At 43.6% G+C, this 24,610-nt stretch overlaps 1 protein-coding gene across 3 annotated transcripts in view; it reads left to right on the top strand.

Annotated features, from left to right (window-relative positions):
* LOC124043634 (beta/gamma crystallin domain-containing protein 1-like) overlaps window positions 1-24,610 on the top strand; it is an 80,199-nt gene that overhangs the window by 36,375 nt on the left and 19,214 nt on the right. For 2 of the 3 annotated variants that reach the window (XM_046362418.1, XM_046362419.1), the window contains exon 4: window positions 2,670-4,734. In XM_046362418.1, coding sequence (XP_046218374.1) covers window positions 2,670-4,734 — 2,065 coding nt within the window. Of the gene's footprint in view, window positions 1-1,783; window positions 2,090-2,669; window positions 4,735-24,610 lie in introns of those variants that run through there. The other variant, XM_046362421.1, reaches the window with a different exon arrangement.

A 24,610-nucleotide genomic window follows, 5' to 3' on the forward strand; every position in this document is an offset into this window, starting at 1 on the left:
ACTTCAATGATAAACACAAATCCGACCATCACCCCTGGTGAGACAAAACCACAACTCGTCAGTGAAGAGCACTTTTTGCCAGTCCTGTCTGGTGCAGCGATTGTGGGTTTGCGCCCATAGGCGACGTTGTTGCCGGTGATGTTTGGTAAGGACCTGCCAACAACAGGCCTCCAAGCCCTCAGTCCAGCCTCTCTCAGCCTATTGTGGACAGTCTGAGCACTGATGGAGGGATTGTGCGTTCCTGGTGTAACTCTTTTAAGAGATGCTGAAAGAAAGAAATCATATTTCTCCACTCCTATTCCCTAGACAAAACTAACATATGTTTTATAATATCACTGCAAAAAATGCATAATTCTGCAGGAATTCATATTATAATGATCTACATGTGAAAGGTTATAGGTCTGCAGTCTGTGTCCATATTTCACTTACTATTCCATTTAACCCACATACTTAATGAGGAATGTTTATTCATGGACACAGGGATACTCATGAGCGGGATATCAAAGGTGCATGCATTATTCTTATTCCGAATAAGAATTTAAGCGGGATTTGATCTAATATCCGGAATACTGTGCACATTTCCCAAACTCGGTCCTGAGGTCCCCCATGAGTGCATGTTTTGGTTTTTGTCCTAGCACTACACGGCGGATTCAAATCATCAAAGCTTAATGATGATGAGTTGGTTATTTGAATCAGCTGTGTAGTGCTAGTTCGTTTAAAAAAAACTGAATGTGCACCCAGGGGAGACCCATGGGAGTCCCAGGACAGAGTTAGGGAAACCCCATGTTAGAGCAGGGGTTTTCTAACCTCTCCTCTGGGACACTAATCCATTCCATGTATTTGAACTATTCCAGGGCTGGCAAACCTGGTTCAACTTGTCAACTATTTATCAAGCCCTTGACTATCTGAATCAGGTGAGCTAGTTCCGTGCTTCTAAATCCTGTTTCCTGTTGACCCAAATGGGTGCACATTTTTGTTTTTGCCCCAGCACTCGCACACCTGATTCAAGTCAAAGGCTTGTTGAGGAGTTGAGTGCAGTGTGTGAGGGCAGTGTGTGAGGGCAGTGTGTGAGGGCAGTGTGTGAGTGCAGTGTGTGAGTGCAGTGTGTGAGTGCAGTGTGTGAGTGCAGTGTGTGAGTGCAGTGTGTGAGTGCAGTGTGTGAGGGCAGTGTGTGAGTGCAGTGTGTGAGGGCAGTGTGTGAGGGCAGTGTGTGAGTGCTAGGGAGAAAACTCAAATGTGCACCCCTTTGGGTCCACAGGGCCAGGATTGACAAAACACTCGAGTTGGTTCAGGGCTTCAACAAAATGGTTTAGGTTTCTGGATGGGTTTAAAAACCACTGGGTTAGAGCATGGTGCTGGCAATATCAGGGTCGTAGTTTCAATTCCCACGTGGACCACATGCTGAACACACATGTTGCCGTCAATGCTGACGTTTCTGTAAGTCTCTTTGGGATAAAAGTGTCGGTCACACTTTATTTGGATAGTCCATCTGTAGATGCTCTCGTACATGGTCATACTATCAACAAACTATCTGTTGATAAGCGACTGCTGGCTAAGGTCACGGTTAGGTTTAGAATAAGGGTTAGGGTAGTGTTGATTTTAGGGTTAGGATAAAGGTTAGGGTTAGTAGATAATTAGTTGAAATGTTAATGACTAGCCTGTAGAGCATCTACAGATGGACTATCCAATTAAAGGGATACCGAGGCTGCTAAAAGACCATTTATTAGTCATACCGACAAACGTAGTAAGTATGCAACAGTGACCTATGAGGAATACATATCTGATATCTGTGTGTTTGGATTTGACATATGAGAGAACTCCGGTTGTATGCCCAACAGGTGTGTGATTAGGTTAATCGCAGCACATTGCTATTGTCTGATCTTATGACCTTCTCCGTTGCTCCTGGAAACCACCCGCCCCTTCCGTGAAGAGTAGGTAGGGCACTTTGGTTAATGTCACTGCCTGAATGTTCCCCCAACGCAAAGAGCTTTAACATAACAGTAATTAGCCGTGAAATGTTATTTGACACGTGTGGAATAGTACTGGGATTCAACAACACATTGTCTGGAGATCTTTGGCACATTTGGAGGTGAGGAAAAATGGTGATTCACTTCAAAGTCATTTCAACATTGCCTGATAGTTAACCTGTGACGTTAAAGCTCAAAAGTGATTTAACAGAGTTAAATCGACAGCAGCATCACGACAGTGGGTTGGGCATGGTATCATTTGAAACCTGTTGACTTTTTAAAGTAACCTTTTTAGCTTTCATCAACTCTTCATGGAACATTGCAACCACAAGCTAAAATCTCTGTTTTAAGCCACATTGTTGCAATGTGTGTAGGCCTATAGGCACGGAAAGAGTCTATGGAGCTGTTGACATTATAGAAGTTCTGTGTGCATTTTGTTTGTGCCTCACTGTACGTTTTAGGAAGAAAATATACATTGGCCCACCACAGTGAATGCAACTGTTAAGCATGTAGCCTAGCTTCTGTTAACACTTTTTACAGTACACCCAATTCTGCATACCTAAAGTTCACCTCTATAATTTGCATAGCTCGTCTAGATAATCACCACTTCTTGACAAAACAGTCCTTAACACACTTCCATGGTTGGTCAATGACAATTATTAACGTATGTGTCATTCTGTCTGTTTGTCTTCTACCTGTTAGGTCTCTGGATGCTTCAGCTGTTAACAGTACAGCTTTAGAAGACTCTGAGGACTCTGATTCAGAAATTCAGCAGATAGTGGCTGATCTGGAGTCAGACAGCGAGATGAAGTCATACAGTTCCACTCTCACTCTAAGACCCTCTCCCACCCACAAGGGCATGGACAAATCAAAACAGGGCTTCCGCAAAGTTTCCCTGGTCACTGACAATGACACCACAGACCACACTAAAGACAGTGTGGACTACAGAGAAAGCCCGATCAACGAACCGAATAGAACTGAAAGTGAGCTAGGTCCAGTCGCACCAGAATACAAATGGAGGAACCTGTACGAGGGGGTGCAAACTACTTTCGAACCCAAAGGGGAGACCTGGCGTTCTGACTCTCAGTCAGATGAGTCAAGAGTGTCCGCATACGATGGACACTACTCTTCCCTCTCCCCCTCCCAATCTGTGTACACACGACAACTCACCTCTCTCGGGCCGCCATTCCAAGAACCTGGCTTGTCCTCCCTCTCCTCAGAGACACCCCGTTCCCCTGGCAACGGACGCTGGTTGAGTGACAGGAGCGAAGTTCAGTTGACCCGGGAGAGTAGCGAGCCAGAGGCAGGAACAGACAGGGGGAGTAGGAGGGTGTGGGAGGAGGAGCTAGCCACTGCACCTGCAGGACAGAGAGAGAGAGAGGTAGAGCAAGAGGGGAGGGAGGGAGAGTCCATGGCAAGGAAGATAAAGTCAGGCTGTGACTTGCAATCACTCCCAGTCTCAAACTTCTCCTCGGCGGGTCAGACCATTGACAACGTGGACTACAGCAGAGGCAGCAGGGACTCCTACTCCGGACAGTACAAGGCCACCCGCGTGGATCTGCTCCCTTCCCCCTCCTCCTCGGACCCTTCCCCCTCTTCCTCTCCCGTGACCTCTGAGCCGGGCTCCCCCTATCACTGTGACATAGAGAGCCTGGTGGACACCCTGAAGAGCATGAACCCTAACCTTCCCCAGAGGCAGAGGAGGCTGCGTGGGACCACCGCCCCCTCCATCTCCTCCCTGCCCTCCATCGAGGAGGACACCCCCAGCTCCAGCTCCACCAATACTAAATCTCCCCAGGTGCCCCCTGGGTCTCTGCTGGAGGGCCCCAACAGCCGCTACAACCTGCCCGCAGACCTTGGCCTCAACTGGAGTGCCCCCAAGGAGATGCATTCCCCTCTGGAGTTGATGAAGCTCCAACAGCAGGAGCAGCAGGCTGGAGACCACCATTGGAAGCGTGGAGACCTCAACCTCCCACTCCGAGCCTCAGCTCTTAGCAGCATCGTCATGAGGAAGAGCTCCTTGGGCAGTGACTCTTCCCCAGAGCACTCACCGTCCCCCCTGCTAAACGGAGGGAGCAGCAACCAGTCTCCAAACCCCTCGCGCCTGGACAGATCCCTCCTCTACTCTAGCTATCGTTCAGCATCGATTGATCAACCACAGGAGAACGGCAAGGCCCATAGCCCAGGCCAGCGGCCCTCTCTGTTCCTTACGGGCTCCATACCGGACATAGGGCCTAACCAGGACCACATGAGCTCAGGGCCTGGTATGGGCATGGCTGATGTGTCTGGGAGCAGACTTGGATTCAAATCTGGAGTTGGAACCCAAACTGGAACAGGAACTGATCCTTCAACCCACTTCCGCTACGAGCGTTTCTCCTCCCGGATGTCTGACTCCTTAACCGGAAACAACACAGACACCAACTGTCGAATGATCAGGCCCCCTCCCCTCCCTAGCTTCACCTCTACCCGAGAAGGCCTTCTCAGTCCCACAAGCTCACCTCTGGACATCTACAGGTCTTTCGCCAATGCTAATGAGTCCGCATTAAAGCTCAGCCCGGGGCTGGGTGGTATGGGTTCCAATGGCAACATGGCCTCTGTGGGCTCTATTGGTCTGGGTCTGCAGAGGAACTTCAGTAATGAAGGCCTGAACTCACCACTGTTCAACATGGGATCCCCCCATGGAGGGTCCCCCGATGGAGGATCTCACTTCAGTCCAGAGGCTGAGAAGAACCTGGTGCCCAAGTACAGGGCTTTCCCTGACGCCTATGTGAGTACTGACCTGGGGATTTCCTTTTTAGCATTGATTTCGATGGAAGGTTTGAGAAGGGAGAATATTTCAGTAAGAGATTGCATGAAAACTCGGATCATGGGGATGGTAAAGGGGGTGTGATGTAAGTCATGGAAAAGACTGATGGGACAGGTTCTAGAGTAAGGGAAATGGAGGCATTTACTAGGATTCGGTTGTATTTGTCTGGGACATGTATTTCAGCATTGGCTTCATTCATTTTTTAAATAATGCTTAGCGAGAGATTGTGGGAACACGGTGTGAGAGGAGAAGAATACAGGAGGAGGGGAAATGGAATTCAGCCTGGGTATGCAGGATGCCTACTAAGCATTTGAGCCTTAGTTTATATAGAAGTTCTGGAATACAGATGAGTTTCGATTTGATTTTTGATTTTTTAACCTTTCACTGAATGAGTTCCACCACAGTGATGCCGATGCCCTCGCTGAACGAAAGGGTGTGTGAGAGAGCAGTGAAATGAGTCTAGGGTGACGTTCCATGGGCATATACTTAAGATCAGTTTACAGTATGTACAATATCTGTTCTCCCCTCTCATGTAGATAGTTTTTCTCCATCTGCATTCTCTCTTTCCATAATACACATCTTCAGGTCTCTAATAATAAATACAGTAGTACACAAGAATACAGGTGACACTAAAAGAGGGAGCTGACTACATAAGAACTTCTAGAAATAAAGAAGTGACTCCTTGTGTGGCTCGGGTTGCTGTGGTTACAAGGTGAGTGGGTTAAGCCAATGTTTTGCAGTGTGCCTCTTGATGATAATAGCTTTCAGGACGGGTCCTGATCAGCAAGTTATTTCATGCCAACACACATATTCACGCAGGCATGCACGACATGAATGCACATGCATGTGTGAGCGCACACACAATCATTCACTCTATGGTCCTCAAGGCTTGGATCGCACGCTAAACTCATTCAACAGTCTCACACTCCAAAAAGTATTTCAGCAGATTTTGTGTGTTTTTGTGAAGCTTAATTTGTGTGAAAAGACACACATATTTGTGCGATTTAATTTACAGGTAAATAAATAAATAAAAATGGGGGGGGGGGACATTTTGGGAACAATCTTTTGAAAGTTATTAGAGTGCCCATTGCATGATGGCCAATGTTGTTCTACACTGCCTTATTTTATGTCCCACATTTATTTATATATAAAAAAATGTGTTAACAAACCTATATTGTTCAGGTTGTCACCTGAAATAATTATAATATAATAGTAGCATTATACTGTTTTTTGGTTTATTAATGCAAATACTGTTTTTTTATGCTTGTTTTCGCTTAATACTTTGGGATACTGGTGCACTTGTAGTCAAAAGACATTTTTCTGCATAGTCAACAGGCCTACACGATCTTCTTCATAATGTATTTCATATTTCGGGGACCCTACATTACACAATCTTCTTCATAATGCATTTCATATTTCGGGGACCCTACATTACACTATTTTCTTCATAATGCATTTCATATTTCGGGGACCCTACATTACACTATTTTCTTCATAATGTATTTCATATTTCGGGGACCCTACATTACACTATTTTCTTCTTCATAATGACCCTACATTACACTATTTTCTTATTTCATATTTCGGGGACCCTACATTACACTATTTTCTTCATAATGCATTTCATATTTCGGGGACCCTACATTACACTATTTTCTTCATAATGCATTTCATATTTCAGGGACCCTACATTACACTATTTTCTTCATAATGTATTTCATATTTCGGGGACCCTACATTACACGATTTTCTTCATAATGCATTTAATGCAAGGATCCACTTTTTCATGTACATGATACATTTTCTTTCATAATGATTGGGGAATGGGGATACATTTTTATGATGGGAAATTATAATACACACCAAAAATACACAAACACGCACACAAACACTTGCACTCTTATTTGAATATTTGAACCAGGGACTGGCAGTAACGCGTCTTGCACTGACATGCAGTGTCTTAGACCGCTGCGCCACTCAGGCGGGCATATGGGTGATCCACACCCATCTGATGTGGATCATTGTCAGGTTATTAGATGTATAAGCTTCAGTAACAGAAGAACACCATGTTTGTAATAACACTTTAAACAGGTCCTTTGTCAATGTGTAGAACGTGTTTGTTTTGGGTCCACACTGGTAAGTTATCTTATGTAAATGTCTAGTCAGAGGTTTTTCTTCTGAATAACTGGTCCGGGCATAGCACTTTCCATTCATCTTCAGGCAACTTTGATGTAAAGGCTTGATCACACCTGCAGTAAGAATGTCTATGCATCACGCCCATTGTTGCTTATCCATTGTTCACTCGATATATCAATGTAATTACACCCAACACAATGTTGTAAAACAGAATGCTTCCCACTACTAGATCACATAACTAGACGTGAGCTGGACGTGATCCCAACGCTGCCACCAATGTGGCGTAAAAAAGTGAAAGCTGCAACAGGAAATCTAACCAGGGCTCGTATGTGGCAGGGGAATTTAAACCGCACATTTTCAGGTCTTCTGTTTCCCCACATTTATCGATTAATTCATTCCCCATCATGAAAATGATTCCCCATTCCCCAATCAAACACCTTCATTGATTGATACCACACAAAAAATAGACAAATACATTTTTTTTTACTGCAGTCTATCAACCGACATAGCACCAGCATCCCAAAGTATTAAACGAAAAGAGCATAAAACCATAAAAATAATGTATTTCAGTAACAACTTGGTTGATTAACAATATTGTGTTAACACATTTATAACTCACATTATATTTTGGGGGATATTGTTTTGTATATACAGTTGAAGTCGGAAGTTTACATACACTTTAGCCAAATACATTTAAACTCAGTTTTTCAGAATTCCTGACATTTAATCCCAGTAAATATTGCCTTTCTTAGGTCAGTTAGGGTCACCAATTTATTTTAAGAATGTGAATTGTCAGTATAATAGTAAAGAGTGATTTATTTCAGCTTTTATTTCTTTCATCGCATTCCCAATGGGTCAGAAGTTTACACACACTCAATTAGTATTTGGTAGCATTGCCTTTAAATTGTTTAACTTGGGTCAAATGTTTCGGGTAGCCTTCCACAAGCTTCCTAAGATAAGTTGGGTGGATTTTGTCCCATTCCTCCTGACAGAGCTGGTGTAACTGAGTCAGGTTTGTAGGCCTCCTTGCTCGCACATGCTTTTTCAGTTCTGCCCACAAACTTTCTATAGGATTGAGGTCAGGGCTTTGTGATGGCCACTCCAATACTGTCATGCCTTGGTCTTAGTATTTTGTGTTTTCGTTATATATTTGGTCAGGCCAGGGTGTGACATGGGTTTATTTTGTTGTGTTTCGTATTGGGGTTTTGTAGGCATTGGGATTGCGGCTGAGTAGGGGTGTCTAGCATAGGCTTGGCTGCCTGAGGCGGTTCTCAATCAGTCAGGTGATTTTCGTTGTCTCTGATTGGGAACCATATTTAGGTAGCCTAGGTTTCACTGTGTTTTGTGGGTGATTGTTCCTGTCTCTGTGTTTGTTATCACAAGTTAACCTATACAGCCTTTCTCGTTTTGTTTGTTGTTTTGTTATTAAGTTTATTAAGTTATTTCATGTATCGTTCTATTTCCATTAAAGAACATGAGTAACCACCACGCCGCATTTTGGTCCGACTCTCTTTCGACAGACGAACGCCGTTACAGAATCATCCACCACACCCGGACCAAGCAGCGTGGTGACAGGCGTGTCAACAGGCAGCGAAAGGAGGAATGGACATGGGAAGATGTTTTGGATGGCAAGGGTTGTTACACTTGGGAGGAGATACTGGCTGGAAGAGATCGCCTCCCATGGGAACAGGTGGAGGCACTTAGGAGAGCAGAGGCAGCCGGAGAGAGGAGCCGACGTTACGAGGGAACACGGTTGGCAAGGAAACCCGAAAGTCAGCCCCAAACATTTATTGGGGGGGGCTCAGGGAGAGTGTGGCAGAGTCAGGGTTCAGACCTAAGCCAACTCCCCCTGTTTATCGTGAGGAGCAGCGATCACAGGACTTCTGGACTTGGGAGGAGATATTGGACGGAAAGGGACCCTGGGCACAGCCTGGTGAATATCGACGCCCCAAAGAAGAACTGGAGGCTGAGAAAGCGGAGAGGCGCTGGTATGAAGAGGCAGCACTGCGACGCGGATGGAAGCCTGAGAGTCGGCCCCAAAAATGTATTGGGGGGTGGCTCACAGGGAGTATGGCTACGCCAGGTAAGAGACATGCGCAAACTTCCTGTGCTTACCGGGGGGCTAAAGAGACCGGGCAGGCACCGTGTTATGCTATGGAGCGCACGGTGTCTCCAGTGCGGGTGCATAGCCCGGTGCGGTACATACCAGCTCTTCGTATTGGCCGGGCTAGAGTGGGCATCGAGCCAGGCAAGGTTGGGCAGGCTCGGTGCTCAAGAGCTCCAGTGCGCCTGCACGGTCCGGTCTATCCAGTGCCACCTCCACATACCAGTCCTCCGGTGGCAGCTCCCCGCACCAGGCTTCCTGTGTGTGTCCTCGGTCCAGTACAACCAGTTCCAGCACCACGCACCAGGCCTTCAGTGCGCCTCGCTTGTTCAGCGCAGCCAGAGCCTTTCTCCTCTCCAGTGCTGTCGGAGTCTCCCACCTGTTTAGCGCTGCCGGAGCCTCCCGCCTGTTCAGAGCAGCCAGAGCTTTCCTCCTCTCCTGTGCTGCCGGAGTCTCCCGCATGTTCAGCGCTGCCAGAGCCTTCCTCCTCTACAGCGCTGCTGAAGTCTCCTGCCTGTTCAGCGCAGCCAGAGCTGCCAGCCTGCATGGAGCAGCCTGAGCTGCCAGCCTGCATGGAGCAGCCAGAGCTGTCAGTCTGCAGGGAGCAGCCAGAGCTGTCAGTCTGCATGGAGCAGCCAGAGCTGTCAGTCTGCATGGAGCAGCCAGAGCTGCCAGTCTGCATGGAGCAGCCAGAGCTGCCAGTCTGCATGGAGCAGCCAGAGCTGCCAGTCTACATGGAGCAGCCAGAGCTGCCAGTCTGCATGGAGCAGCCAGAGCAGCTAGATCCGCCAGTCAGCCATGATCTTCCAGATCTGCCAGTCAACCAGATTCTTCCAGATCTGCCAGTCAACCAGACTCTTCCAGATCTGCCAGTCAACCAGACTCTTCCAGATCCGCCAGCCAGCCAGGAGCCAACTACCTGCCTGAGCTTCCTCTCAGTACTGGGCTTCCTCTCAGTACTGGACTTCCCCTCAGTACTGGGCTTCCCCTCAGTCCCGAGCTTCCCCTCAGTCCCGAGCTTCCCCTCAGTTCCGAGCTTCCCCTCTGTCCTGAGCTTACACCTCAGTCCCGAGCTGCCCCTCAGTCCAGTGGGGTCCTTGGTGAGGGTTATTAGGCCAAGGTCGGCGGCGAAGATCGCCAATCAAAGGACGCGTTACAGGGGGACTAAGACTTGGTTGGAGTGGGGTCCACGTGCCGAGCCGCCACCGTGGACAGACGCCCACCCAGACCCTCCCCTATGGGTTTAGGTGTGCGGCCGGGAGTCCGCACCTTGGGGGGAGGGGGGGGGGTTTCTGTCACGCCTTGGTCTTAGTATTTTGTGTTTTCGTTATATATTTGGTCAGGCCAGGGTGTGACATGGGTTTATGTTGTTGTGTTTCATATTGGGGTTTTGTAGGCATTGGGATTGCGGCTGAGTAGGGGTGTCTAGCATAGGCTTGGCTGCCTGAGGCGGTTCTCAATCAGAGTCGGGTGATTCTCATTGTCTCTGATTTGGGAACCATATTTAGGTAGCCTAGGTTTCACTGTGTGTTTTGTGGGTGATTGTTCCTGTCTCTGTGTTTGTTATCACAAGATAGGCTGTATAGGTTTTCTCGTTTCGTTTGTTGTTTTGTTATTAAGTTATTTCATGTATCGTTCTATTTCCATTAAAGAACATGAGTAACCAACACGCCGCATTTTGGTCCGACTCTCTTTCGACAGACGAACGCAGTTACAAATACCTTGACTTTGTTGTCCTTAAGCCATTTTGCCACAACTTTGGACATATGCTTGGGGTCATTGTCCATTTGGAAGGCCCATTTGCGACCAAAATTTAACTTCCTGACTGATGTCTTGAGATTTTGCTTCAATATATCCACATAATTTTCCTGTCTCACGATGCCATCTATTTTGTGAAGTGCACCAGTCCCTTCTGCAACAAAGCACCCCCACAACATGATGCTGCCACCCCCGTGCTTCACGATTGGGATGGTGATCTTTGGCTTGCAAGCCTCCCCTTTTTCCTCCAAACATAACGATGGTCATTATGGCCAAACAGGTCTATTTTTGTTTCAACGGACCAGAGGAAATTTCTCCAAAAAGTATGATCTTTGTCCCCATGTGCAGATGCAAACAGTAGTCTGGGTTTTTTATGGCGATTTTGGAGCAGTGGCTTCGTCCTTGCTGAGCGGCCTTTCAGGTTATGTAGATATAGGACTCGTTTTACTGTGGATATAGATACTTTTGTACCTGTTTCCTCCAGCATCTTCACAACATCTTCCTTTGCTGCTATTCTGGTATTGATTTGCACTTTTTGCACCAAATTACGTTAATCTCTAGCAGACAGAACGCGTCTCCTTCCTGAGCAGTATGACTGCTGCATGTTTAGAAGCTTCTAAAGCCATGACATCATTTTCTGGAATTTTCCAATTTTCCAAGCTGTTTAAAGGCACAGTCAACTTAGTGTATGTAAACTTCTGACCCACTGGAATTGTGATACGGTGAATTATAAGTGAAATAGTCTGTCTGTAAACAATTGTTGGAATAATTACTTCATGCACAAAGCTGATGTCCTAACTGCCAAAACTATAGTTTGTTAACAAGAAATGGTTGAGTGGTTGAAAAGCGAGTTTTAATCACTCCAACCTAAGTGTATGTAAACCTCCGACTTCAACTGTGTATATATGTATTTTTTGTATTTATTATTTCACTTTTACCCCTTTTTCTCCACAATTCCGTGGTATCCAATTGATAGTTACAGTCTTGTCTCATCGCTGCAACTCCCGTACGGACTCGGGAGAGGCAAAGGTCGAGAACCCTGCATCCCCCGAAACACAATCCAACCAAGCCGCTGCTTCTTCTTCTTGACACAATGCCCACTTAACTCGGAAGCCAGCCACACCAATGTGTCGGAGGAAACACTGTGCACCTGGAAACCGTGTCAGCGTGCACTGCACCCGGCCCGCCACAGGAGTTGCTAGTGCGCGATGGGACAAGGACATCCCTGCCGGCCAAACCCTCCCCTAACCCGGACGACGCTGGGCCAATTGTGCGCCGCCCCATAGGTCTCCCGGTCGTGGCCGGTTACGACAGAGCCTAGACTCGAACCCAGAGTCTCTAGTGGCACAGCTACGTAGCACTGCGAAGCAGTGCCTTAGATCACTGCGCCACCCGGGAGGCCCCCATTTGTTTTTTACATAAATATATGTTCGACAAAAAAAAAGGCAGTGTGGAACATCTTTGGCCATTATGCATTTCTCCAATAACTTTCAAAATATTGTTCCAAAGTTTGCCTCCCAAAAATCTATTTCTATTGAAGTCACTCCAAAATGTGTATTTTTCTATGAATTAAGTAGCACAAAAGTGTGTGTTTTTTCACACAAATTAAGCCAGTGAGAATGTTTTTATTTTATTTATTGTGTTTAACCAGGCAGGTCAATAAAAAAGCAAATTTCTATTTATAATGGCAACCTGGCTCAAGTCTTTTTGAGCAAATCTCCCATTGACATCAATACATGATTTATGCAATAGTTTCTGTGCATAGCCTAGATCTCAGGTTAGAATGCAGACAGAAGTTACAAGGGCAGTTCAGTTTCCTATCATGTCAGTGGTTCTCTGACCCCAATGCTATGTCACTAGGGCAGGTAAAGTAAGTGGCTTATCAAGTGAGTGTTGCCAGGCGAGTGTTTGGGGAAAATATGTTTCACCACCCACTGTTGGCTTTTACAGCCTCATCCTGCTTTCCCTCTGCCAACAGAGAGGATAATTGAGGGAGAGATGGAGAGAGACAGAGAGTCTCTCCAACCCTCCGTCTCTCTTTTACTAAGAACAGAGAAGAGGGATAGAGATGGGAGAGTGTACGAGAGAGAGTCATGCAAAGGCAGACCTATCAAAACACAATGGTTGGAGTTTCTGGGGAATTTTAATACTAGAACAAAAAGTAAGCAAAATGCCCACAGTTTAAGTGATTAATAAGACTGAACTAGATCAAAGGTAATTCAATAATACTAATTGTGTTGCACCTTTAACCAATAGCCTAACAAATGAACAACTCGTGAAACAACTCTTTATTAAGACATCCTCTATGCCTGCACGCCAGACCCCCACCAGTCTAGTCAATAACTCAACTCTCTCCCAACACAATTTCCTTCCCAGTTCCCACCTTGAATTTTTGTCATTCACAGGGGAAAGGTTTGGAAAGAACAACAAAACACATACAACTACACATACACATTAACACACAGAAACAGGACATTCTCCATATAATTACTCTCATAGGCCTAATAGTATTGTAGAGCTTTTTTTACTTTTACACCAAATATAGCTGGGTCACCCCATCCTGCCCCTAGGGGTCTTACCATCCTGCAGCTCCCCAATCCAACACACCTCTCAGCTTTAGGATCTTCATGAAACATTATTGGTTTTGGGTGTGTTGGGCCAAGTGTCAACCCACAGGATGGTAGACCACCAGGGCCCGGATTGAGCCACCCAGCAGTTAGGGATTGCCTAAATAGGTATCTCCCCTGACGTGGGCATGTTTTCAATACAGACTCCTTTACTCATACTGTACTCCGTACAAGGCATTCAATCCTTATGAACGTTTCCCGGTATAACCTTAGTCTTGTAATAAATCAAATCTAGTGACACATAACTTGACATTGTGGGATTGTAACCAACCTTCCAATTAATGGCAATGCATTTCTTATGCCACTATAAATGCTTGGTTACACAGCTTCTTCAGATAAGTCTCCAGGATCAAAATGTCCATGCAAACAAAAACAGGGAGAAGGGAGAATCTGTAGACATGCGGAGATAAAAGAACGTACTCTTTGCCAGAATTCAGCCAGCCTTCACCAGACCATAACAATTGCAAATACAGTATGTCCCCTTTTGTGTTTTACAGCTCCAGCAGAGGAATGACATTTCTGAGTGCATGTTATTCAGTTTCACTGGCATATAGTTTGTTCTATGGATGGTCTTAACCTGTTGCGTCGAGCAGTCCCGTATCCGGGAGCGTAATTATAGCCTCAAGCTCATTACCATAACGCAACGTTAACTATTCATGAAAATCGCAAATGAAATGAAATAAATATATTGGCTCACAAGCTTAGCCTTTTGTTAACAACACTGTCATCTCAGAGTTTCAAAATATGCTTTTCAACGATAGCTACACAAGCATTTGTGTAAGAGTATAGATAGCTAGCATAGCATTAAGCGTAGCATTCAGCAGGCAACATTTTCACAAAAACAAGAAAAGCATTCAAATAAAATCATTTACCTTTGAAGAACCTCGGATGTTTTCAATGAGGAGACTCTCAGTTAGATAGCAAATGTTCAGTTTTTCCAAAAATATTATTTGTGTAGGAAAAATCGCTCTGTTTTGTTCATCACGTTTGGCTAAGAAAAAAAATGAAAATTCAGTCATTACAACGCCAAACTTTTTTCCAAATTAACTCCATAGTATCGACAGAAACATGGCAAACGTTGTTTAGAATCAATCCTCAAGGTGTTTTTCACATATCTATTCGATAATAAGTCATCCGTGGCAGTTTGGTTTCTCCTCTGAAGCAAATGGTAAAATACACGCAGCTGGGGGATTGCGCAATAATTGCAACGGAGGACACCAAGCGGGGCACCTGGTAAATGTAGTCTCTTATGGTCAATCTTCCAATGATATGCCTACAAATACGTCACAATGCTGCAGACACCTTGGGGAAACGGCAGAAAGTGTAGGCTCATTCCTTGCGCATTCATAGCCATATAAGGAGACATTGGAACAAAGCACATTCAAAATCTGAAATCTGGGGCATTTCCTGTTTGAAATTTTATCTTGGTTTCGCCTGTAGCATCAGTTCTGTGGCACTCACAGATAATATCTTTGCAGATTTGGAAACGTCAGAGTGTTTTCTTTCCAAAGATGTCAATTATATGCATAGTCGAGCATCTTTTCGTGACAAAATATCTTGTTTTAAAACGGGAACGTTTTTTAAAATCCAAAAATAAAAAGAGCGCCCCCTATATCGAAGAAGTTAAACTGCAGTAATTTATGTCTGAGATTATATGAACGTGGCCGGGCATTCAAACATACAGTATTTTTATCCATTCATCATCGTTAATAGCTTCTACCAGGTCTTCCTCACATTTTTGTTTGACATGTTTTGTGTAGTCGGGAAACGCCTCTATCAACCACTGATACATTTTGGTTTCAGACTGCCTTAATATAGCATCTGGCTTGTCCACTGTTTGCTGCACAGAGAGAATAATTTGTATTATTTTCTACATGGTAGAATAATAGTGAAGACATCAAAACTATGAAATAACACATATGGAATCATGTAACCAAAAAAGGGTGGCTACTTTGAAGAATCTAAAATATATTGTTTAACACTTTTTTTGGTTACTAAATGATTCCATATGTGTTATTTCATAGTTTTCATGTCTTCACTATTATTCTACAATGTAGAAAGTTAAAATAAAGAAAAGCCCTGACATGAGTAGGTGTGTCCAAACTTTTGACTGGTACTGTATATATTTTACAGGTTGCCACTGGCCTAGTAATACAGATATCCTAATATAAGGGCCATGTGAGAATCTCTGGTAATTTAAAATATTTCTTAAGTTATTTTTGCGCATTTGATATTACCTATAGGGTGCAAAATTGCTGGGACCATGGCTATCAAGTGGGCTGTGTCACATACGCCTAAAATAACATTGCGGGACTGCGGTTGTTTTGTTTTACCAGTTGTAGCGGGTGGGAGTCGAACAGAGAGCTGCGGGTGTGGGCGGGAGCGGGAGCGGGACGAAGAAATTGGTCCATGCAGACCTCTACTGTGCACCATGACAGTGAAGTCTGTAATGTTAGAGCTGTTTATTACTGTGTCAGTGTGAAAAGTAGGGAATTCGGGAAACTTGACAGATCAATAACGCTACATTGCCGTACTGACTAATAAAAACTCACATTGCACTGAAAATAAAACGTGAGATTAGCAATCTTCAATCGCATGGCTGATGGTTTCATTGTTTGATTCAGGTCTAGTGTGATTGAGGCAAAAAAATAATAGCTAACACCAGCCAACTTTTGGACAGCTCTCTCTCTCTAACGGTGCATCAACTGGCGAAAGCTAGCCAAGTTCATTTACTTCTGTTGAAATGGGACAAAACAAAGGTTACAAAACACTTCCATGCAAACAACTGCTATTTGATAGCGATATGAGGTGGCTATTACTATCTGACAGATAACTAAAGGCTAGAGCTGACCTGGCTGTGGTAGCTACTAGCTAGCATAGCTAATTCATTCATCTCAGTCGAGAGATCCGTAAGCACACCGTTGCCGCTTTTTGTATCACATTGCAATGATAAACAAAAATGCCATCTCAATATGTGGGGGGGACATGACTCAGGCCCCAGTAAAAGTTGCACCACTGCTCAGGGAAACAGACTATGGGCAACATGCCTTGAACACACGACATCTATGTCTGTACATACAGTTGAAGTGGGAAGTTTACATACACTTAGGTTGGAGTCAATTAAACTCATTTTTCAACTACTCCACAGATTTGTTGTTAACAAACTATAGTTTTGGCATGTTGGTTAGGACATCTACTTTGTGCGTGACACAAGTCATTTTTCCAACAATTGTTTACAGACAGATTATTTCACTTATAATTCACTGTATCACAATTCCAGTGGGTCAGAAGTTTACATACATTAAAATTGACTGTGCCAGAAAATGATGCCATGGCTTTAGAAGCTTCTGATAGGCTAATTGACATTGTTTGAGTCAATTGGAGGTGTACCGGTGGATGTATTTCATGGCCTACCTTCAAACTCAGTGCCTCTGTGTGACATCATGGGAAAATCAAAGAAATCCGCCAAGCCCTCAGAAAAATAATTGTAGACCTCTGGTTAATCCTTGGGAGCAATTTCCAACCGCTTGAGGGTACCACGTTAATCTATACAAACAATAGTACGCACGCATAAACACCATGGGACCACGTAGCCGTCATACTGCTCAGGATGGAGACGCGTTCTGTCTCCTAGAGATGAACATACCTTGGTGCGAACAGTGCAAATCAATCCCAGAACAACAGCAAAGGACCTTGTGAAGATGCTGAAGGAAACCGGTACAAAAGTGTCTACATCCACAGTAAAACAAGTCTTATATCGACATAACCTGAAAGGCCGCTCAGCAAGGAAGAAGCCACTGCTCCAAAACCACCATAAAAAAGCCAGATTACGGTTTGCAACTGCACATGGGGACAAAGATCATACTTTTTGCAGAACTGTCCTCTGGTCTGATGGAACAAAAATAGAATTGTTTGGCCATACTGACCATCGTTATGTTTGGAGGAAAAAGAGGGACGCTTGCAAGCCGAAGAACACCATCCCAACCGCGAAGCACGAGGAAGGCAGCATCATGTTGTGGGGGTGCTTTGCTGCAGGAGGGACAGGTGCACTTCACAAAATAGATGTCAGGAAAATTATGTGGATATATTGAAACAACATCTCAAGACATCAGTCAGGAAGTTAAAGCTTGGTCGCAAATGGGTCTTCCAAATGGACAATGACCCCAAGCATACTTCCAAAGTTGTGTGCGAGCAAGGAGGACCTACAAACCTGAGTGTTACTCCAGCTCTGTCAGGAGGAATGGGCCAAAATTCACCCAACTTATTGTGGGAAGCATGTGGAAGGCTAACCAAAACGTTTGACCCAAGTTAAACAATTTAAAGGCAATGTTACCAAATACTAATTGATTGTGTGTAAACTTCTGACCCACTGGGAATGTGATGAAAGAAATAAAAGCTGAAATAAATCATTCTCTCTACTATTATTCATTTCACATTCTTAAAATAAAGTGGTGATCCTAACTGACCTAAGACAGGGAATTTTTACTTGGCTTAAATGTGACGTTGATTGAAATGCCAGGCATACAGTAGGTCCACACGGCAAAGAGATGTTTTCAACTAAATTCACAAAAGCAGGGACGAGCGGGGTATGGAAGCAACCGTTCCCCGTTGAAGGCAGTGAACGTCATTCCGTGAATGACTAGCAAAATCACTAAGAACAGTTGTGGGCACTAACATTTTAGGTTTTTTTTTTTATCCTGTATCGCAGTAAAAGAAGCTTGAGTGGCACGTTGGAAATGCATTGCCGCGATTGTTCTGCCAATACCGCGGAGTGACCTAACGTTTCAGTGCCTGCAACTGTGAAATCCGGGCACTTGAGCAGAAGGTTGACTGACAGATCAGTTACTCAAGTCTTTACCAATAGTTTAGTACATCCCCCACTCTCTCTTTCTCTCTGTGTCTCTGATTAATCGAGTGAATGCTGTCAGTTCCATAATGTACCCACACGCCTTACCACCTTCCACCATGCAGATCAGGTGTCAACCTCAAGCCAAGCGCTGCAGGGGGGGGGGGTGTGCTTACAGAACGTCTTGTAGTCTCACTCAGCATGATCCGTTCAGACTGTGCACAGACTTGTGTAAAGAGAGATTAACGGAACAGCGGCTAAAAGAGAAGACTTAATCATTGTTACCCCTCCTCTTCCTCTCCCGGGCCAGACTGTTGACTCAGCTCTGTCTGATCCACCAGTAAACAGAGGTCGAACTTAAGGTAAACAAGAGATGAAGATACAAAAGACGAGGTGTGGCATCCAAAGCAGGATTCGACAGATAGATCGCTGGGAGGAGAAGTGCGATAGAGACTCGTAAAAATCATATAAGAAAAGGAAACATAACCCTGTGCCAAGATTAATTATGCCCCTCATGCTACCTGGATGGGTAGTTTTCATTAATGTCACATAAGAGTTGAAGTCAGAAGTTTACATACACCTTAGGCAAATACATTAAATTACATTAAACTGACATTTAATCCAAGTAAAAATTCCCTGTCTTAGGTCAGTGAGGATCATAATTGTTTAACTTGGGTCAAACATTGTGTGTAGCCTTCCACATGCTTCCCACAATAAGTTGGGTGAATTTTGGCCCATTCCTCCTGACAGAGCTGGTGTAACTGAGTCAGGTTTGTAGGCCTCCTTGCTTGCATACGCTTTTTCAGTTCTGCCCACAAATTCTCCATAGGGTTGAGGTCAGGGCTTTGTGATGGCCACTCCAATACCTTGACTTTGTTGTCCTTAAACCATTTTGCCACAAGTTTGGAAGTATGCTTGGGGTCATTGTCCATTTGGAAGACCCATTTGTGACCAAGCTTAACCTCTTGCTCCTACCTGACACGCAGGCGTCCCATCTAGACATCTGGAAATGCAAATGCGCTACGCTAAATGCTAATAGTACTAGTTAAAACTCAAACGTTCATTAAAATAAACATGCAGGGTATTGAATTAAAGCTACACTAGTTGTGAATCCAGGCAACAAGTCAGATTTTTAAAATGCTTTACGGCGAAAGCATGAGAAGCTATTATCTGATAGCATGAAACACCCCAAAAGACCCGCAGGGGACGTAAACAAAATAATTAGCATAGTCGTCGCTACACAAACCGCACAAATAAAATATAAAACATTCATTACCTTTGACCATCTTCTTTGTTGGCACTCCTAGATGTCCCATAATCACTATTGGGTCTTTTTTCAGATTAAATTGGTCCATATATAGCCTAGATATCGATCTATGAAGAGTGTGTGATAAACGGAAAAAAATAGCGTCTTATAACGTAACGTCATTTTTTTTAATTAAAAAAGTTGACGATAAACTTTCACAAAACACTTCAAAATACTTTTGTAATGCAACTTTAGGTATTAGTAAACGTTAATAAGCGATCAAATTGATCACGAGGCGAAGTATATTCTTTAGCTGTCCGTCTGGAAATAATGTCCGGGTAAATCTCAACCAAAATATCCGGTTGGAGACCGGAAGAAATGCGCTGCCTTGCGTCTGTTTGACCAAGAAACAAATAGTAGGCAAATGACGAGACTCTAGACAACGTGTGGAAGCTGTAGGTATTGCAACCTCAGCCCCATTAAATGTGGTTCACCTTTATCAATGGGTTCAAGTCGCGCATGGATATATTTTTCCATTTTCAGTGATCAGATTTTCCTGCGCTTTTCGATGAAACACACGTTTTGTTATAGTCACAGCCGTGATTTAACCAGTTTTATAAACGTCTGAGTGTTTTCTATACACACATACTAATCATATGCATATACTATATTCCTGGCATGAGCAGTAGGGCGCTGAAATGTTGCGCGATTTTTAACAGAATGTTCGAAAAAGTAGGGGGTAGGAGTAACAGGTTAACTTCCTGACTGATGTCTTGAGATGTTGCTTCAATATATTCTTCGGCTTGCAAGCCACCCCCTTTTTCCTCCAAACATAATGATGGTCATTATGGCCAAACAATTCTATTTTTGTTCGTCAGACCAGAGGACATTTCTCCAAACAGTACGATCTTTGTCCCCATGTGCAGTTTCAAACCGTAGTCTGGCTTTTTTATGTCGGTTTGGAGCAGTGGCATCTTCCTTGCTGAGCGGCCTTTCAGGTTATGTCGATATAGGCCTCGTTTTACTGTGGATATAGATACTTTTCTACCTGTTTCTTTTTCGCACTGAAGTACGTTCATCTCTAGGAGTGGTGTTTTATACTTGCGTACTATTGTTTGTACAGATTAACATGGTACCTTCAGGCGTTTGGAAATTGCTCCCAAGAATGAACCAGACTTGTGGAGGTCTACAATTTGTTTTTCTGAGGTTTTGGCTGATTTCTTTAGATTTTCTCATGTTGTCAAGCACTGAGGCACTGAGTTTGAAGGTAGGCCTTGAAATACATCCACAGGTACACCTCCAGTTGCCTCAAATGATGTCAATTAGCCTATCAGAAGCTTCTAAAGCCATGACATCATTTTTTGGCATTTCCCAAGCTGTTTAAAGACACAGTCAACTTAGTGTATGTAAACTTCTGACCCACTGGAATTGTGATATAGTGAATTAATTATAAGTGTAAACAATTGTTGGAAAAATGACTTCTGTCATGCACAAAGTAGATGTCTGAACTGACGTGCCAAAACGCTAGTTTGTTTAAGAAATTTGTGGATTGGTTGAAAAATGAGTTTAAATACTCCAACCTAAGTGTATGTAAACGTCCGACTTCAACTGTAATTCCAACTTGTGGGTCAGTCCCAAAGGTGAAGTTTACTGCTAGTATGCCTTATGAATCATGCCAGTCATGCCCTTTAGAATGGACTAGTCGCTAATGGAAAAAGCACACTCGACACAGAAACAGTCTGGATAATTGCCACGGTAACCGACACTCAATCACTTTTGACAAAAGGACCTTGGCAGCAGTGTGTCGTAACCAGACAGGTGAGGACACTACATAATGATCACTCTATTGTGGGACTGCTCACTCCGTCTCTCAGCAGTTTCAGTCGGGTTGTTCTACCCCCAAAGACACCGCAGATACACATGGTGTGTTTAATGACTGTACGAGTTGACTTAGGGCTTACATAACGCATCTGCAGCATTTTCTATACGTTCTGCTCCAGAATGTTTCAGCTATGGCTCTGCAAAGGCATCTCGTCAAGCAAGCCACGATGTAAGAATGAAAGAGCACGAACCTGTGCCTTAGCTTGAATTGCACGCGATTACATTATTTTATAGACGTCGGCACGACACCTTTTGATACATTTGACACGGTTTCAGTTTTTTGTTCCAATGTTGGGATTTATATTTGGTTATCACATTTCAGACACACATCTGCTTTTGGCCGATAGAAAAAAATTAAAAGCCGATTAATAAAACTGGTGCCAACCAAAATGAGGAGATCGTTAGTCATCATTTATCTTCTTTATCTAAACACAATGATCACACACGTACAGCGTACAGAGCCCATTTTGAGCAGGATTGCTCCTGCAGCTCCTCAGCTGGTTGTTCCTGGAGTAAAACGTGCTTTTATCAACCTATTCATTGGGCAACAATTCTGAATAAAGTCCTGTGTTAAAAACAGTTTTGGTGCACGATTAAAAGGAGCTACTATTTTATTTCTCAACTGTTAATTGATGTACGCCTCCCATTTACCATTAAAGTTTAGGCAACAGGCTCGTCACCCACCACTTTATAATGTGTGCTGGAGGCTTTATGCATTATGAAAATATATTTAAATTCATTGAAATCTGAATGTTTTATTTCATATTATGAGGTGCATGTCTTACCTTGCTTCAAAGTAGCCTATAGGCAAAATCCGACCATGGAAACCTGGAGGCAATTATTTGATAAAGACTTCATAGGAATCTTACAATTTATCCTACCATTTCTACCGTTTTGCATGCCAGTTGTGATTGTCGTGGAGCAGTTTAATTTCAATAACTTTTTAGTTTCTCAAAATCATTGTCCCATGGGTAATCCTAAAAATCTGAATTAAAATGATAAAAATCTCGAAGTTAAAAGAAAACTAATGCAAGTTCACCAGCCTCTGCCATATGGGCACATTGATGCACCATTATACACCGTGATCCATTGGCAGCTAAATAAATGAACACATGGAACTCATAGCCTATAGGCCAATGCAGCAGTAGGCCTGTAACTTCCATTGCTCTTTCACACTGAAGATTGGGGATTACTGAGTGGGAGATTGTAGGAAAGATTTTTCAAATAGCTTACTGTGAAGAACTATAGTTTTAATATATTGTCATTCACAATGGATGTTTAAAAAAAACAAACACTTTCCTACATTTCTTCGAAGCAGGCCAGGTACTTCTATGCGTACTCAGGTGCGCGGGCTCCCTCAATATTATCAGGACAGAAACCAGACATGTGCTCATTGCTCACATGAAGCACTCCAAACAAAAGACAATTAAATATTTACAGATCTCGTAAATTACGGTTATAAAATAAACCAAAACTTGTTTCTCACAAGTTTAGCGGATTGTGAACTCTGCTAACAACATTTCCACTCCGAGAATGAGAACGGTAAATGACTGTAATTTATAAATGCATTAACAGCAATTTATGTAACCAAATCGCCTCACAAGTCCTCAACTGACAGCTTCATTTAAATAGTCCCCGCAAAACACCAGTCTCGACGTCAACAGTGAAGAGGCGACTCCGGGATGCTGGATTCTGTTTCTCAAACTAGACACTCTAATGTAATGGTCCTCTTGCTCAGTTGTGCACCCGGGTTCTCCTGTGACGTCCGTCGTTAAATGAAGACCAAGGTGCAGCGTGGTAGGCGTACATTTTCTTTCATTTGAAATGTTCCACCAAAAACAATAAACAACTCAATGACCGTAAAGCTTAGGAGTGCAACACACAAGGACAAGATCCCACAACTGAAGGTGGGGAAAAAGGGCTGCCTAAGTATGATCCCCAATCAGAGACAACGATAGACAGCTGCCTCTGATTGGGAACCATACCCAGCCAACAAAGAAATATAAACAGATTTCCCACCCTAGTCACACCCTGACCTACCAAATAGAGAATTTAAAGGATCTCCAAGGTCAGGGTGTGACATCTCCCACTCCTCTTTCTATTCTGGTTAGACCCAGTTTGTGGTGTTCTGTGAAGGGAGTAGTACACAGCATTGTGTGAGATGTTCAGTTATTTGGCCATTTTTCACATGGAATTTCTCAGAACAAAAATAAACGGATTCAGAAGAAAGTTATTTGTTTCTGGCCTTTTTGAGCCTGTAATCGAACCCACAAATGCTGATGCTCCAAATACTTAACTAGTCTAATTCTTTAATCAGCACAACAGTTCTCAGCTGTGCTAACATAATTGCAAATGTTGTTTTTTGCCTTTTTAAATTATAAACTTGGATTAGTTAACACAACGTGCCATTGGAACACAGGATTGATGGTTACTGATAATGGGCCTCTGTACGTCTATGTAGATATTCCATTAAAAACCTGCCGTTTCCAGCTACAATAGTCATTTACAACATTATCAATGTCTACACTTTATTTCTGATCAATTTGATGTTATTTTAATTGGCAAAAACTGTGCTTTTCTTTCAAAAACATGGACATTTCTAAGTGACCCTAAACTTCTGAACGGTAGTGTACTTATTCAGACCCTTTCCTCAGTACTTTGTTGAAGCACCATGGGTAGCAGCCTTCTTGGGTTTGACGCTACAGCGTAGCCTAGTGGTTACAGCATTGGACTAGTAACCGGAAGGTTGCAAGTTCAAACCCCCGAGCTGAGAGGGTACAAATCTGTCGTTCTGCCCCTGAACAGGCAGTTAACCCACTGTTCCCAGGCCGTCATTGAAAATAAGAATATGTTCTTAACTGACTTGCCTGGTTAAATAAAGGTCAAAAAACAAGCATGGCACACTTGTATTTGGGGAGTTTCTCCCCTTCTTCTCTGCAGATCTTCGTCAAACCCTTTTTTCACTTTGTCATTATGGGGTATTGTGTGTAGATTGCTGAAGATGTTTATTTATTTAATCCATTGTAGGATAAGGCTGTAATGTAACAAAATGTGGGTCTGAATACTTTCCGAAGGCACTGTATGTAATGTGGAATTGATTAAAAAAAATATAAATGAAAGTGCATACAATTCACACAATGAAACACTGAATCGGCAAGAATTGTCAGGAGACCACTGCTCCATTCTGTATAAAGACTCCCCTAGGTCTTCACCACATACCCCTCCACTTCTTCTTCTCT

This window comes from Oncorhynchus gorbuscha, linkage group LG09 (assembly GCF_021184085.1).
Source record: "Oncorhynchus gorbuscha isolate QuinsamMale2020 ecotype Even-year linkage group LG09, OgorEven_v1.0, whole genome shotgun sequence".
NCBI classification, from domain to species: domain Eukaryota; kingdom Metazoa; phylum Chordata; class Actinopteri; order Salmoniformes; family Salmonidae; genus Oncorhynchus; species Oncorhynchus gorbuscha.